General features: G+C 42.1%; 1 protein-coding gene across 2 annotated transcripts in view; it reads left to right on the plus strand.

The window, feature by feature from the left end:
• The window catches only part of SCAI (suppressor of cancer cell invasion), a 92,362-nt gene extending 81,286 nt beyond the window's left edge, over positions 1-11,076 (plus strand). Inside the window, exons 15-18 of one of the 2 annotated variants that reach the window (XM_044992704.1) lie at positions 4,744-4,816; positions 6,359-6,532; positions 6,753-6,853; positions 8,415-11,076. In XM_044992704.1, the coding sequence (XP_044848639.1) occupies positions 4,744-4,816; positions 6,359-6,532; positions 6,753-6,853; positions 8,415-8,564 (498 nt within the window). In that variant the 3' untranslated portion in view covers positions 8,565-11,076. The remainder of the gene's footprint in view (positions 1-4,743; positions 4,817-6,358; positions 6,533-6,752; positions 6,854-8,414) is intronic. The other variant, XR_006574194.1, reaches the window with a different exon arrangement.
• The last annotated feature ends 6,669 nt before the right edge of the window (positions 11,077-17,745 follow it).

Here is a 17,745-nt window from a genome sequence, read left to right on the forward strand (position 1 = left end):
CTGAACGTCAGGAAATCTATCACCATTCGTATATCTCAATGAAAGGCAACTAGTGGAGTGCCCAGCTGTGGTAGTGTTTCCCAGCCCTCAGTAATGCAAGTCCCATGTCATTGCTCTGCAAGTGTGCTTGGTGACTTGCAGTAAGAATATGTAACTAGTGCTGTTTGCAAATGTCCCTGGGTGAGCTGTGAGTGGAGATGAAATGCTTTGTAGTCAGAGCACGTCAGCGCAGACAAATGTTCTGTGTGAAAAATCAGAGCCAGTGTAGTGACTCCTTTCTATGCTGCTGCTCTGATCCTTCAGAGAACAGTAGCTAGTTTGACATTTAAATGGCACTGCTTAGCATTATTGACAGTAACATGAATTGCTCATAGGCCTTCTCCAAAAAGCTGCTTTCTGCTCATGTGCGCTCTGTCATTACTTCTCCTCCTGAAGAATTTAAATGGTGATGACAGAGGGAGTCCTGCCATGAAGTGACGTCGTGCTCTTAGAAATTCAGCACCTCTGTGAAATACTCTACTCAACTTTGGACTGGCCCTCTGAGGGATGTAGGCACTGTCCCTTATTCCTTAGCCAGCAGGGGTTATCTCTAAGAAAGGTGTCTGCTCTTAAAACATTTTTGCATCCACGGTTGCGGGAAAAAGGAGACCTGCTAATAGGTCTTAAAAAGAAAATGTTCATTTTCTTGTATCTCTTCTCCATCCACACAGCGTGCATAGTCATACTGAGCAATATGCTGTGGGAGTATCACCTAGCACCTCCTCCTCAAGCAGGGCATTTAAGCAAGAGAGCTGACTGTTGTGCTATTATGGGGGTAGAGTGGGAGGCAAGAAGGAGAGAGGAACGTCTCTAATATTTATATTTGGGTTGGACCCATCCAAAGCTGGAGATTTCTTTATTTAGGAACATTTAGTAGGTACCCATCACCATGAAATTTGTGCACTTTACATCGCTTAAATTGAGTAATTAACATTATAAGAGCTCCTCTGCAGCACACAGCTTTTCCACAGTGACAGAGGAGGAATCTGGCCAGTCAGTTGTGAGGGCAGGTTTTCATAGTTCAGTCCATTGGAGAAACCTGGACCAAGATAGTCATCTTGCAGCTCTTTCTAAATAGAGACAGGTTTGTGCTTCACTGTTTCTATTTGGGGGCAAGTTCCAGAGGAGCAGGCTGACTACCAAAAGTGCTTTGTCCTCATCTCCTGCAAGCACTCTTGTGTGCCAATGAATGTAGGGTGGGTTGGAAGAGCAGTGATCTGGGCCTCTGCCAATTAGAGAATGTGGGATTTGGAATCGAGGAAATGGGGTACTGTCACATCTTAATGTCTGCAGAAGGCAGACAAGCCTATCTAGAACAAATGCATGTGAGTTGATTTTATACTACATAATGGGAAGCAATTAAGTAATTACACAGAGGGCTGAGAGGGATGGTAGAAGTCTGAGCCAGCTGGTATAATTTGGCTGAGACCCCAATCTCCAGACTACTGTCTTCTGGTACCACAGGACTCTCCACCATTTTCTGTGAGTGCTCCTCCACTGGATGGGACTTCTAGTTGGTCTCCTCTATTTCTGTTCAGGGTTCTCCAACATATCCCTTCAGGAACTCATTCTTAGCCTGATCTTTCCCTATAACTGTCTCATTATCAAGGGTAGCAGAACCAACCCTGTATTTCACCCCTGTTCCGTATGAGGGCCCCCCCAATGACTATACTCTGGACTGCCTATCAATGACCATTTGCCAGACCACCAGTACTGTCCTTCAGAGGGAGACCAGAGTTGCACAGCCCTCTCCTCCACAACCGGCCCGTCACTAGGAGGAGACTATTGAGGAGCAGGAGGCCAGGGCAGATAATGAAGCCACTGTCAAACACCTATTTCATCCTTTTCTCCAGATGAGGCAGTTATGTCTCTGCCACCATCCATGACCAATGATCTTTGGTAATTTCAAGACCTCCTAAAGAGGTAGCTGACACTCTTCCGATTCCATTCCTAGAGGTCAGGGATTTGCAGCAGAAGCTGCTGGATATCCTGCAGTCAGCAACACCCTCCAGGGTGGTGTTTCTGATCAGTCAGGCGCTATTGGGCTTGGAACACCGAGTCTGCAGGCACGGGTCACAAAGCCCTGAGCTTAGTGTGCTGTCAAGACATACCTGTGGAGTTCTAAACGGTTCCTATATAGCTGGGGTAGCTAAATGTACTGACCCTACGCATATGACAATCTTCAGAAATCTGAGAGCTGAGGCGTGCCTGCCGGGGCTCAGGGCTGAAGCCCTGAGTCCTCCCTCCAAAAAAAGAAGAAAAAAACCCCCAGGCAAACAGGATGTTAGGAATCATTAAAAAGGATATAGAAAATAAGATGGAGAGTATCTTATTGTCCTTATATAAATCCATGGTACGCCCACATGTTGAATACTGCGTACAGATGTGGTCTCCTCATCTCACAAAAGTTATACTGGCATTAGAAAAGGTTCAGAGAAGGGCAACTAAAATGATTAGGGGTTTGGAACAGGTCCCATATGAGGAGAGATTAAAGAGGCTAGGAGTTTTCAGCTTGGAAAAGAGGTGACTAAGGGGGGATATGATAGAGGCATATAAAATCATGAATGATGTAGAGAAAGTCAATAAGGAAAAGTTATTTACTTGTTCCCATAATATAAGAACTAGGGGCCACCAAATGAAATTAATGGGCAGCAGGTTTAAAACAAATAAGAAGTTCTTCACACAGTGCACAGTCAACTTGTGGAACTCGTTGCCTGAGGCGGTTGTGAAGGCTAGGACTATAACAGCGTTTAAAAGAGAACTGGATAAATTAATGGAGGTTAAGTCCATTAATGGCTATTAGCCAGGATGGGTAAGGAAGGGTTTGTCAGAGGGTGGAGATAGGTGGCAGAAGAAAGATCACTTGATCATTGCCTGTTGGGTTCACTCCCTCTGGGGCACCTGGCATTGGCCACTGTCGGTAGACAAGATACTGGGCTGGATGGACCTTTGGCTGCTCTTACGTTCTTATGTTCTCCCTGCTGGGCAGAAGCTATAGGTGATATATGTGGGGGGTCATGTGCCCCCCCATCCCATTTTCGCCAGGGTTTGCTAGCCCTGCTTGGTGGAGCTGGCAAGCTGCAGCCATGGGGAAAGGCAGCAACAAACAGCAGGGATCTGCAGGGAGAGCTGCTGCTTTTGCTGCTGCATCTTCTCAGTGAGCTAAAGTATCAGCCCCACCCTGCAGCTCCCAGGTGTTAGCTCCATGTGGAGAGGCAGCAGCCAACACCTGGGAGCTGCAGGGAGGGGCTGCTGAAGCTAAGGGGGGGATTTGCCTGAGGGGGCTTGACTCAAGCTGTTGTGGGGGACGAACTTTTAAATTCTCTCCCCCCCCCCTCCCCGCCCCACAGTAGGCCCCAGTCATCTCTAGCAGAAGCCCCTGACCCCACCACCTGAGCTTTCCCTCCCCCCTTCTTGCCCCAGTCTGGGAGGTGGAGAATGGGGGGCGGGGGGTCCACGAGCCGAACTTTACCTGTAAAGGAGCCACGTATGGCTCGTGAGCTGCAGTTTGGCCACCCCTGCTGTATAGTTCAGTATTATCAGTTCATTTTTGGCTTGCAGTCATCTGCACAGTAATAGTTTCTGATGATTCTTCATTAGAGACCAAAATCTTAATATCTAGTTCATAAATCTTGCTTAGGCTCTTCTTGGAACAGAGCTTTTAGCTTAGTCAGTATTTTTCTAGGCATGGGAAACGTATATTACTTTGATTAGACCAGGCCACAGTTAGTATTTTGACATGTTTAGAAGGAATTAGTTTAATTAAAATACTTTTGCAAGCAGTTTAAATATCCGCTCGCTAGGCAGAAATCCAAAAGATCCAGAATTGGGACCTCTTCTTTTTTGAGCCAAGTGACTGATGGTTCTGCAGTAGGTAAATGATTCTCTGAGCCTTGAACCCAAGATTGATGATGTACATTTTAGATGTGTAATATGTAATCTGAAGGGAACTATGAATTGCACTGAACCGGCCACTGTTTCATTAGCGTGAATGTATGCGCTGGTGTCGTACAGACATTCTGGTCTCTCTCTTATAAGGCATTGCAACTCTTCAGTTTTAGAAAGATGGCTAGCAGGAAAAGAGCAACTCAGTTTAGTAACTAAACTGGAGAAATGTTTCATGACCTCTTTTTCTATAAGAAGTAGATTCTAGAGTAGAAGATGCATTCCGTGTGTGTGTGAGTGTAGAACAATGCAGTGCTCTGAATTTCAGAGTAATTCTTGTAAAATACGGTGTTTTTACGAATACTGAAGGAAAATTGATTAAGCAATTAACTTGAAACAGTGTTTTCGCATAGCAGCTGCTTAATGGTTCACATTTGTTTTTAAATGGAGCCAATTTTAAATACTCATCATACCTGTGGCTCTCCTATTCCAGTGGGAACAGTCCTACTGTTAGGAAAAAGCAATATTTTTACCTTCATTGGACAGCCAAACTAATGGCAAGGAAAGTAATTGAAAGGGTAATCCAAGTTGGTCTTTGGCCTGAAAACAAACAGATTTGTTCTTTGGAGTACAGAATATATTTTTAAAGCAAGTCCATTACTGTAATGGGTTACTCCCTAAAAGCAATTTGTTTCTATGAAGCGTGTGTGTGTGTCCCTTCCCCGCTCATTCCCTCCTTAGTTATATATATTAAACATATATTAAGGTTCCAACCAACAAGACAAAATGACAATTGATGTTTTAACTGTTCTGTTACAGAATTTCACAAACTTATTTGGACAGCCACTGGTGTGCTTGCTTTCTCCAACAGCGTATCCAAAAGCATTACAAGGTACAAAGGTGTTGCCTTTCCTCACAGCTTCTCTTGTATTACTTTAAAAACTGTGTAAGACAATATAAAGTAACATTTATCAGCTTCCAAAATGATCACCTTCTGATGCTTTCTCTTCACTTGATGATAACCCCAGCGGGGGGTGAGCAGCGCTTGAAGTGGCATAGCATGCCAAGAGTTACTGACCGTTCATGACAAATGACTTTAACATGGTGTGATTCAACTGGAGTCTGTCCAAGCAGCTTCACCAAGTGCCAGAGAGGAAACTCAGTTTGCAGATGCAGAGACCCAGAAAGTTGCCATCACAGTGCTGGGGTCACAATTCACTTTTTCTATTATTAGCATTTGAGAGAAGCTTCACTACAAATGGAATGTCACTAAGATAATGTTGCCCACTCTATTCCAGGAGCCGTTCTAAAGGCCAGCTGTAGAATCTGCATTAATATCTAGTCTGCAGAATCTCTCTGGCACCTGTGTAGATTTTGGAGGGTTTCTTAAGGAAAACAATCAGTGCATCTCATGGAAAAATGGTTTTCCAGAATGAGCAAGTCAGAGACCAGAATGCTTCTGCCAGTTCCTAGGTTAAAGATGACCATGGTCAGATTCCCATCTGCCTTTTTCCATTAGAACAGAGTTGACAGTGTGGCCTGCACTATGGTCAGGAGCTCTACTTGTCAGAGCTTAACGGAAACAACTGCAGCCATTACTTGAGGTAGCAAAATAAATATTTGCTAAATAAGAATATATACGTATTAACTTTCCAATACCTATAACTGTGACTGGTTCTGGTGTGTGTCTGTGAGGGTTGCCAATTTTACTGCTACTTCCCAGCATGAAGTCCAGTCTGCTGACATAGTTTGAGACACAGGAAGTGGTGCTCAGCAAATGAATGAATGAGAGAAGCTGGAGACGTCACAGTTGCTTTAAGGTAAGTTCTATTATTTGCTAGAAACTTTTGAGTAGAAAATATTAAAAGTTTTGTTCAAGTGAAAACTGTGTTAACAAAGAGGAATTCTGATTAAATAATAGAACTTACCTTTTAAACAGTGAATGTCTCCAGTGGGGTTCCTGTTTAGTGTTAGTAACGCACCAGTAAATATCTGTTGTAACTCTGGTAAGACACTGACCAGTGACCAAAAGGGGGTTCCCACAGTAAAAGACTTCTCTAGCATCTCTCTTCTTTCTTGTTTTAAGCTGTTAAATAGAGCCAGCAGCACTCCCAAAGAAAGGAGTAGGTTTCTGGAGAGTAACTGGAAAAAACAAAGGGGCAATATGTCTGTTTTGGGTGGGGGACCATATATATCCAAGTGTTGTGTTGCTTGCCTACTTCTTACCAGAGCAAAGACGTTTCTCTAGGTTTTTGGTAATGCTGATAAACTGTAAAAGAAAGAAATGTTATATGGTGGGTCCAGTTATGATCTTATACAGTATCTTGCGTTGCAAGATTGACACTAATTGTATTAAAACCATGAACAGAACAGGGACAGCTCTCCTGTTTCACACACTGAATGCATCATGTTGTTGTTTATTATTGGCTTTTAGATCAGTCTCAGCGGGGTAGCCTCTTCACCCTCTTTCTGAACAACCCTTTAATGGCATTCCTATTTGTCTCTGGATTATCAAGCATGCGCAGAGGATTGTGGGAGAAGTGTCAAGATTACCTTAGAAAAATCAACCGGGATATCGCCCAGCTGCTGACCCATTCTCGCTCCATAGGTATGTCCTTAAAGACCTACACACACTCAACAGAGAACTTAGTGGCACAACTTGAGCTGGATTTCTTATCTCTTTCTCATTGGTCAGTCTTGCCAAAGAATAATACAGTTTGGGGGGGAAATGCACAGCTATTCTATGAGGTGTTTTCTCAGAGGTCTCTTGCTTCAAAAATGCCTTTCTGAATTCAGTTTTTTTTAAGTGTCACCTTCTTCCTCTGCAGATCAGGCCTTTCTTCAGTTTTTTGGGGATGAATTTCTTCGCTTACTTCTAACAAGATTCGTCTTCTGCTCAGCTACCATGAGGATGCACAAAATTTTCCGGGTATGCAGGGAACGTTCCCTTTGTGCAAAAGTCACCAGACAAATTCTATTTTCATGCAGAATTGCCTTGTGTGGGGGTTAAAGGGCTCTTCTATCTAACTTCTGTGGCTCTTCTGCTCGTGTGCTTCACTAATACTGCTCATAAGGACTCCTCACATGCGTAAATGAGTATTCATTAATGTATGTGTGAAGCACATAACAGATAATGTTAGCTATTCTTACAGGTGAAAAGGCCTTTGTATACAAATGCTCATAACTAGTTTTAACAATATAGTGCATCTGTCTTCTGATTCCATGTAGAGCATGAAACAGTTTTTCTGAGTTTGGACACATCCCTCCGTTTCTGAAGTACACATTCTAGTATTGAGCCTACCCACAGTACATATTCACTTATATAGCACTGTAATTGTACACAGCTGTGTATACTAAGAGTGCTACGTCAAAAAATATAGTAAGAGGACCTCTTGCACACAGCCTGGCAAGTTTATAAACAAGAGTGGTGGGTGGGCTTTCAAATTGGAATGCATCACAGAATTCATGATTTCCAAAGTGGGGTGGGGGTGTTTTTGAGGCACGTGAGGGCACCACACTTCAGGAAAGATGTAGACAAACTGGAGAGGGTCCAGAGGAGAGCAACAAAAATGATAACAGGCTTGGAAAACCTGACTCATGAGGACAGTTTAAAAAAAAAAAAAATCTGGGCATGTATAATCTTGAGAAAAGACTGAGGGAGGAAGCTGATACGTCTTCAGATATGTTAAGGGCTGTTATAAAGAGGATGGTGAACGGTTGTTCTCCATGTGCACTGAAGAAGGACAAGAAGTAATGGGAGATTTAGGTTAGATATGGAAAAACTTCCTAACTATAAGGGTAGCTAAGCTCTAGAATAGGCTTCTAGGGGAGGCTGTGAAATCCCCATTGTTGGAGGCTTTTAAGAAAAGGCTGGACAAACACCTATCAGGGATGATCTAGGTTTGAGTCCTGTCTCACTGCAGGAAGCTGGATTTGATGACCTCTTGCAGTCCCTTTCAGCCCTACACTTCTGTGATTCTGTGACCTTAAAGACTGCAGATAATTACAGTGGGCAGAAAGATTGTTCCTCTGTTGCCAGGAATGAAGTCTGCCTCTAGGATTACGCTATTATACACGTCCGCTGTGAAGTATACTGTGGATGGTACACAGATCTAACTTACCTGCTTGCTGCTTGAGCATTGCAGGAAAATATTAGCAGTGTATTCAGCACATGTGTAAAATCTCCTTTTTTGTCCTGTTCCATTTTTATCATGTGTTCACTTACACATCTGGCCATCTTGGGTTAATGAGGCTTTGCTACTGCCACAGTCACCTGTAGGCACTAAGCTGCCATAATTTGAAAACTAGGCCACTGCCTGTGCGTCCAGGGAGATGGCTGTGAAGATCAGCTTCATCATTTCTGCCAAGATCTGGCCACTTTTGTGGCCTGTCAAACAGATCAGCGTCTGTGTTTTTTAATGAATTGGCTTTTTATACTTTTTGTTCTGTACTATTATAAAAATAATTGTACTCTTTTTCTCTTCATCTAGCAGGAAACTCGAAATTACCCTGAAACTTATCCCCAGCTGCCAAGAGATGAAACCGTGGAGAACCCTCATCTCCAAAAACACATTCTGGAGCTGGCTTCCATCCTGGATGTTAGAAATGTGTTCCTGGAAAACACCATTGATGACTATTAAAAGAAATATTTTTACTGCAATAGGGTTTCACTAGCCACAGACTTTGAATGGTGCAGTTTTCTAATGTGAAAATCCTCAAAAGGAGTTATTTGATTTTATTTTAAAATTTAGGATCTTTTTTTAAATAGCTGTTAGCCCAGCTGCCCCATTCTGTATGGGGTCAATTTTATAAACAAATCTTTTCACATCTTTTAAATGTTAAACTAAGGAATCCTTGGAGTTTTGTTTTTTGTTTTTGTGGTTGAAAGCAACCACATCTAGATCCTAAGCATAAAAGTATTATTGGCCAATTTTAGCCCGCTTTATGGAAATCCTTTATTTTTATACAGTTTTAAAAAATTGGAAGCAAAAACCCAATAGAAAACCAATATTTTCTCTCCAAAGAGTTTGGATTTGAAATGGTAAAGCTGGAAACACATAATGCAAACCGGCAAGAGCAATAAAAGAACCAGCCCTTCACAACAAATCTATTTTTTTTTCAATCTTAGGTGAGTAACTGGACAAACTTGTGCTAGAACAAATGGCAGTTGGAGCAGTGGGTTTGGAGTGGTGCTGCAGAGGGATCTCCTAACATCTAGTGTTCCATGTAAATTAGTAATTTCAATCTTCTACTGAGCAGCACTGCTGGCCAAGAACACAAGTCCCCTCCTGCCTGCTTGGGTGTAGATAGCAGGCTGGTGGCATATATTATAAAATTAATAACGCTGGCCCCATTTCCTCAGTACAGCACAGTCTGCCCCATCTCCATGTCTTGGGTCAGAGCCACCACCCATCTGCCTGAGGATGCTGGTCCATAACTCCTCTTGAGTCAATCAGTAAAGCTTCTTAATCACCGCAGGGGGTGAGGGTGTCTCCCTTCTTACCTTGTTGAGTGAATGAAGTGAGTGGCTTACACAGTATTCTCAGCCCTTGGTGAGTCTGTCCAGAAAGCAAACCAGTCTCCCATAGTAGTACTGAGTTCCAGCCGTTACCAACAGAGAAACACCTAGCAGGACGCCTCTTGGTGCTGCTGCTGTTGCCTGCTTTAACAATGGGATAATCTTTCATGGGAGCCTTGTGACCCTAGAACTGCTTTTTTTTCTTATGTTATAATGGTTAATAAGTGCTGCCACAGAACACTGCAGCCCTTCATGCATGTGGTGAGGGCCCATTGCTCCACCCCACTCCCTACCTGTCTGCTCTGAGTCCTGCTCTGACAGCATTTTTTCAAATGAGCCACAGGCAGGCTAAGCAGTGGGAAGGTGTGCGAGGCACATAGTCACCAACAAACCCCAAAACACAACTAATGGGGATTGGTTCATAGGTATCACAGCTGCTGCTGTGTCCCTTTAATTGCACAGTAATTCCACCCAGACCTAGACAACATCCAGCAGGGCTCTATAAAGTCTGCATCAAAGATCTGTATGAAATTCAAAGCTAAGGTAGAGAAGGTGCTTGCTGGAGAAGTAGGAGGGTAAAGCTACCAAGGCAATGCCCTCCTAGCTTCAGAACAAGCTCCAGGAGCTCTTGCACCCCTTGACAGAAAGGAGGCATGGAGGGTGGGAGGGTGGAAGCACCAGAACAGTAGAAGGATTTTGGCTTCTACAAAGCAAATGTTCTAAACACCCAAGCTAATAGCCTGTAGACACTCAGCTTTGAGATTGGCTCCATTTCAGTTACTGGCAGTAAAAAAGCCAGCTTGTCCCAAAGCCAAGACTGAAGCAAATTTTTGTAGGTTCCAGTGTTTTGGTTTTTAAAGATATGTAAAATGAATAGTGGGCTTTTAACTGACAATACTCATTCTACCAAGAAGGTGTTCACTTTAAATGCAGTGAAAGGCAAGTCTGTGGAGATATGGATTGTAATTTTTGTATCTGAAATTGCACAACAGATTGTCAAATGGCCTGAAATGACAGGTCTAGAAATAGTGGTAGCAAAGCAAACTGTGGTCATCTTGTTTGTGTGAATATAAAGTGTATGGTGCTGGAAAGGCTGCCTTTGGCTTGTTGTTAGGCATGGCTGTATTGCTGTCTGAAGTGAAGGCCAGTGGGGTGCTCCCTGTACTGTAGTGCTGAAACCTCCAACAGAGCAAGGACACCATGCTGGACTCCGTTGTGTCCTTAGAGAATGTAGTGTATGGTACCAAGGTGGAATGTTTCAAGCTGTTACATGAAAAGCTGTTTTGTTCTGTGTTCATTGTTCCAATGCTGGAAAATGGGGAGGAGTTTGAGTAGCCCTTTAATTTTGAGGTCTAGTCCAATGTTTCAATTTTTAAAATGAGTTTGGTAGCTTACTTCCCTTGGTGCCTACTTCAGTGGGCCTCTTCAGAATCCCACAGTGATGTGACCATCTTTTTAAGACAGACTGGAAAAACCAGGGACTGAGGATGCACCAGGTCAGGATTGATGCCCATCAGCACTGCTGTAAGAGTCCAGTGCAGAACAGCGTGGGTGTTAGAGTAGGTGGCATGAATGGTGCTTCCAAAGTGCTTCTTAGCACTGTGCTGGGCTGTAACCAAGTCTTTCACTCCCATGGGCACTAAAACTCAATGGAACATTATGAGAATTATTTTTTTGAGCAGTTGGTGATGCAGTTCTCTTCTGTGGAACTGTGGGTTCTTTGGTCAACCTTCTTTAGCTGAGATTGAATTGATTTTAAAATAAATATGTATATAGTTGGTGTTTGTGTATTTATGTACAGTACACACCCACCTACCTGTTGGGTGTGCTTGTAAATATGCATAGATATTTGTATATAGGAAGGTCTTGAGATAAGATATGTATATAAAAATTATATATACACACGTACACCAATTGGATTGCATTCCATGAGGGTGTTTTAGAAGCATTATTCAAGATGCTGTAGCTGTTAAGTTTGTGGTTGCATTACCATTGTAATCCTCTATTTTCAGGGGCTTATGTTTGGTAAATGAAATAATATGGGGCTAAAACTAGGTGCAGCAGGCCTCATCCAGTGAGCAAGGGGGTTTCTTTTACAACTGTAAATATTCCAATTCACACTGAAATGATAGTAATTTTGTGACATGAACCAACAGAATCCAGAAAATGTGAAGCTTGAGGCTGATTTGCCCTTTCCCATGGGCACGAGGTCCCAATCACACAATGGAGTGTTTGCATTAATGTTTAGTTTTTTTCTTTTGTCATGCAGACACGTTGGGGAAGCCATGTAGGACTATGGAAATCTCTGTAGTCGCAGCACAAAGGGAGAGCGCACAGCATCTGTATTACCTTCCCCCTCCTGCACTTCAACATTAAATAAGCTAGAAGCTCTGTCCCAGGTCATTGCACTGTGACCGTATTGAAATCCCATGTTTAGCTTTGACTGTTGTGGTTCCATTTCACTTCCCTGCAGCTGGGAATAGCATGTGTACATGAGCTTGGAAGAAAGGATTCCATTGGCATGCCCTGTTTGTGTCCTGGTGAACCCTTGTGGAATGTGGTTTGTGAGCTGATGGGGAAGCCCTGATGCTTGTCTTCTGCATAGCTTGGATGAAGAAGAGATTCTCTGCTTATGGTGCTTCTGTGTGACCTCTGTGTCTACAGAACCAAGTGATGTATTTGGTCCTGCCTCCCCATTAGCTAGAGTTTGCAGTAGTCAGACATGGACATGCAGAGAGGGCTGGTAGAAGAGGCTTGTTTAGAATCTGAAAAGAATGAGAACATTAAGTCAAAATCCAAACATGTCATCAACTCTGCCTGGATCTAAAAAGTCAGAGATGCACTTTTTAAAGGAGTCTCTCATTCTCTTCTTGGCTATTCTATCATATCTGGTTGGTTTGGTTCAGAATACTTGCTACTAATCATACTTAACAACAGGGATTTTCAAAGAGTGAACTTCATTTATCTTGTTCTAATAGTTTTTCCCATTCAAACTTACTTGAACTCATCCATTGTAAATGGTGGATTCTCTGTTACTTGGACTTCAGTAACTCAGCCAGGGACTAACGGGTCTCTTACAGAAGTGGGTGGGTGAGGTTCTGTGGTGTGCAATGTGCAGGAGATCAAACTACATGATCATGATGGTCCCTTCTGACCTTAAAGTCTGGGTCAACCTCAACATGTGTATACCTACTGTACGCATGGGCATGTGGATATGGTTGTGGATACCTCTCTGTACATACAGCATGGTTGTACATAACAGAAAAATGTTCTCCTGTTCATTTCATGTTCAGAAATCCTCACTGCTAGGAACTGAATAGCAGTGAAAGAAAGATTGATCTGGGAGGATCACAGTTAGAGGCAGGGGAGAGGTAATGGACCGGCTCTTGTCAGACCTTTTAAAAAAACAAACAAACATGGGTGTTTCACTTGCTTACAACAGTGGAGAGAACTTGCCTTCCAAGTTCAGGAAAGGTCCTATGAAGACAGCAAGCTTAGCCTATAATGTTTAGAGGAAAATATGCAAACTTGACTAAGTGGCTGCTTTGCAGATTTCTTCTGCCACAGCTCCTACGTTCTGCCTATGATAACGTAGTGGGTATGGTGTAATTTACCTCCGTTGGTGGCATCCCTCTTGCCTGGTACTCCTCTGCTATCTGGGCTTTAAAACATCTATTGTTGCCTTTTCCCCTTGGTGTCTCAGATTAACAGAAAACAAACAGGGCTGTGGAGCTTCTTATGAATTCAGTAATTTCTACCCCCTCTCCAAGTATAAAAAGGTGCCACCACTTTGCTGCTTGTGCATAGACTCTGACAAAAATGAAGGTGCATTAACACCTGTGAAGAATTGAGTTGGACTCTGGAATGAATTCTGGAAAAGTCTCAAACAGTTTTTGTCCTGATGGATTTCAAATAATCTTCAGCAGATAGCGCTGAAGTAATGGCTACTAGGAAACCCTTTCAGGGAAAGAAAATGAGGACATTTCTCTCCTAAGATTCAAAGGGAGCATATAGGAATGGGAATTCAGGCTTCAGCAGGGGCACTTGTTAATCTCTGGAGATCTTAAAATTTTAGCAGTTGTGTAAAAACTGACCCTTTGAGGATGGGAGGAGATGCTAATATCTGTGTGTGAATCTATGGCTGCTCTTTGTACTGTGAGGGAGCATGCCTAGAAGCCCAAATTCCATATACAATGTTGCAGATATTGGAGAGTGGAGAAGGCTTCATGCTGATTGATCAGGCTTGATTCCTTTATCCTTTCATTAGCATCAGAACCATATCCAGACTTGTACATAAACCTTTGAACCAAACTCCTTCCTGGAAGTTAAAAACTTGTTTGTGACCTCTCTGAATAGCCCTTCTGTCTGAACACTTTTCTTAAACAGCCTGTGTCTACACTAGACTTTCTCACCATTACAGCTCAGTAGTGGTAGCAGTGGTATACTAGAAGCCTTAATATAGAGCTGGCAGGACTAGGCAATGTAGCAGTTAATACATTACAATTGATCCATACTGGGGCTCTCACCAATGCTACAACTGGTAGAGCTGCACCAATAAGAACCATGGTAATCTTATGGGAAAAGTCTAGTACAGACCATGCCATCAAACATCGTGTAACTGGACTGTGGTACCATCTGGGTCTGTGTTTGAGGAGGCTGGATTGGAGGATTGCCATAATGGGGGCCATGCAAGTAAGTCTATTGCCATTGCTCTTCAGACCCTTCATCTTAAAAAGACCCTGCCTTGTTATTTTGTAACTCTCCCCCGCCCCCCCCCCTTCTCCACCCTGGATGAAGCGAGCTGAAGATTTCTGAATTGAGTGGTCTTTCAGAAGATTGAAGGAATGAATTTCCATTCCTTCTCAGTTTTTCTGCCAGCCAGCTGTTGTCCTGTAGGTGCACTGCTCTTAGATCCCAGCTTCTGAGACTTGAGTCACAGACTTCAAATACCGCTTACTTGTTCAGTTTAGATACTGGAGCAGTTTTCAGATCTTATTCAGAGGTCATTTCTCTGCACGTATTCCTGCAGGGCTAACAAAGCCTGCCATACGAGCTGAAGCTGCAGAAACTCCGTTTTGAATTTTCTATTCAGACTGTGTTCCCTAATATTTGCTTACAAGAAGGAACTCCCTGGACTCTTACTACCACTTCTCAGTAGCAGTGCTGAGCTGATTTGCTGGAGCACGGCATTGCCTAGCAGTACTTTTAAAAAAGCACAAGGTGCCACTACCTTCTCCAGCCCCTCCCCTAGGATCAGTTAGTACAAGGAAAATGGGGATGGGAATCCAGAAAGATGAACTCCACCTCAGGCAGCCCATCCACGCAGGAAATGGGAGCTTTCTGCCTTTGGGAATCAGAATATTTATTGCTAAAAGTAATTTTTATATTGAATTGGTTCAAAATTATTTTACAGCCAGGTGCCTGTATATCTTATTTTGGTAAAAAAAAAAACAACACAAAACCTATTTTACTTAAATATATAAAGAGAGAAATTTTTTGGAGCAAATGGACTTTTCTTGCAAGGTATCTGTAACTCACCAAAGCAATGTAATTCCAGAAAAATATTCTATTGTCTTTGGAAGGAAAGGAATATATTATGACATATATATATTAGATATTATGACATATATATGACCACTGGACATTTCAGGAAGAAGTTACTGCTTCTAAGATTAAAGTGAGAATTGAAGTTACTTCATTTAAAAAAATTCAGTTTCCACCTTGATTCTTATTAGTAATTAGAATAACACCAAGGCCTGCTTATTGCTTCCATTATCAGTTCTAAGCCTCTTTCAGTGCCATTTTGCAGATTTCTTGCATGCTTTCCCTTCTGCCAGCTGGCCCTTGATGAACCAGTGGCTCTCCAGATTTTTCTCTTGGTTTAGCTATACACAAACCTTAGTCTCTCATAGTTGTGGTGATTAGACAACTTTAAGAGAATCAAGAGTCATAAGGATATGTTTGGATAATCCAGGTGGAAGGCATATTTAAATTTCCATAAATGGAACTGCATGCAACCAAAATGCCTATACCACCCAACTTAAATGGACAATCCGCTCTAGTTTACATGATACAAGCCAAGCTTTTAATCAGACAGCAGCAGCAGCGTTGTATGTCAGGAAGGGATATGAATATGTAGATCATGATATATTCAGACTCAATAATGCCATCTTAGCCAGATGGAATCCCTACTGTAATTCGTGAGTAAACATATTAAAATCAAAGAACGCTGAAGTCAACCATGTGTGGAACAAGCATGTCTGCACTTAGTATCTGACATTTTTTTCCCATGGAGACAAATGATTTATGTAATTTTTTTATAGCTTTGTATTGTTATTAGAAAGTAACATGCTTGTTTTTTAACATTATTGTTTGGAGGTCATAACTTGCCGCCTTAGTGGTATGAAAGGAATTTTAATAAACTGTGGCCAATGCTTGTATGTAACTAAAATGTTGTTGAACTGTGATGCCATTTGTAGGGAATATACCGTTGTATTTCTAATAGGCGCTCTCTTCTGAAGAGATGGAAGCACAAGAGTTTTACATGTACCTATCCTGTTCCAAGTGCTGCTAGTCTATAGTGCATGTGATGATGCTGTTGGGTAACAAACCTCTGTAATGGTTCACAAAGCCTGTTTCCCTTTGTTACATAATCATGTGTCTTGTTGCCAGTTTATCTGTCTGTTATGACTTGAGGTTTTAAAAAAATAAATAAAGAGAAAATAGTCCTGGTCTGACCGGTGTAGTGAGAGACCTTTCTGGTGCTGAGGGAATCTGAGGTCATTTTGGTTTTACAATGTTAGGACATTTTTCTGCAAAGTGCTACAGAGATAATGTTACACACAAACACCGGCTCACATGGTTGATGTGGAAACCTGATGTCTGTCTTGTGCAACTTATAAGCTGTTGTCTGTGTTTAATGCATCTGAATTGCTTACACCATAATATCTCAACCATGCAAGTTTTCTCATTTGTTTCATCCCATCTGATAAATCTCTTCCCAGCTTTAGTCTGTTGATATTGATACTTCATGCTGTAGTTTGTGCAAAACTGTGTGAGAGATTGTGGGTTTCAATGGCAGATACCCCAACAAGATGGTAATGGTGGGTTTAGGAATGCCTAATGGCCAGTGGTGACTTGCTCCTCAAAAGCAGTGTGTGTATGTGCCATCCTTTTGCTTGCTTGCTTGCTGCTGCTGGGAAGATTTATTCCACTAAACAGACTTTCCAACTTAACACTGTGATTCTGCACAGAGCTAATACAGCACCAAGGGAATGAAATACTGTAACAATGTTTGTTGCATTGAATGACAATATGAAAAGTGTGGTGTTTTTGCTGTTAGTGTGTTGATGACATTTTCACATTGGTAAATGTTCTCTCAGAATGTGACTACATTCATCAGTTGTGAACTATTGTACATGATTTTTGTATCTGAAATCCACTCAAATTATGTGTATTACCAATATAAAATAAACATATTTGCTTAAAACATTTCTGGTTTTCCTTGTGTACATCTGTACCAGCTCTTGGTGAGCTTATGCTCATTGCGGTGGTGGTGTCAGATAAAACACTTTATGGTCATTTAAAGGTTCCATGGCATTTTTGGCAAGAGAAGGGAAGCTAATCTTCATGTCCAGCCCAAATTCCTCTAAGGGAAGAGTGCAAAAACCAATTTCTTTCTGATAGCTTTCTGTTGTATCTGTTCTGCACATTGTCTTACATTGTTGTGGCTTTGTGTGTTGGTGCTAGTAAATCACGTACCTCCTGTACTCAATGGCAACTGGTTTTCAGGGCTATTGTCTGACTGCAAGTATAGCTGGTATGGATGCCTAGAGTTAAGGTTGCCTTACGCTTTCCATAATAAGACCCCATTTTCTATTTCTTGTAACTTTGCCAGACTTTATGCATTCAAGCTCAAATTTTCCATACTGAGTGTCTGCCTCAGGAGGCAATAAATAAAATTCAGCAAAAACCCAATTAAGCTGTTTGACAAATAAAAATGTTTTACCAATATTTAAAAAAAACAAACCAACCGCTGTTGTCTTGAGAAACTTCTGCACCTTTATTCTTGGGAGCAGGAATTTGAAATTTAGAAGCTGCTCCTGGGGTTACAGAGGAAGCCAAGTTTGGCTGAGTTGAGTCTCTAACAAACGTCTAACATGCATGTGTTCTAGCAATTTTTAGTTTGGCTGCTAAATTCTCCATTGATTCCATTTGCACTGAGCATGCTCCAGTCCAAGCTTCAAGGTACTTTCCTTGCTATCATTCCTCTTAGCCCCCGTCGGTCTCAATGCTGCCAAGCA

Source organism: Mauremys mutica, chromosome 18, assembly GCF_020497125.1.
Source record: "Mauremys mutica isolate MM-2020 ecotype Southern chromosome 18, ASM2049712v1, whole genome shotgun sequence".
Classification (NCBI taxonomy): domain Eukaryota; kingdom Metazoa; phylum Chordata; order Testudines; family Geoemydidae; genus Mauremys; species Mauremys mutica.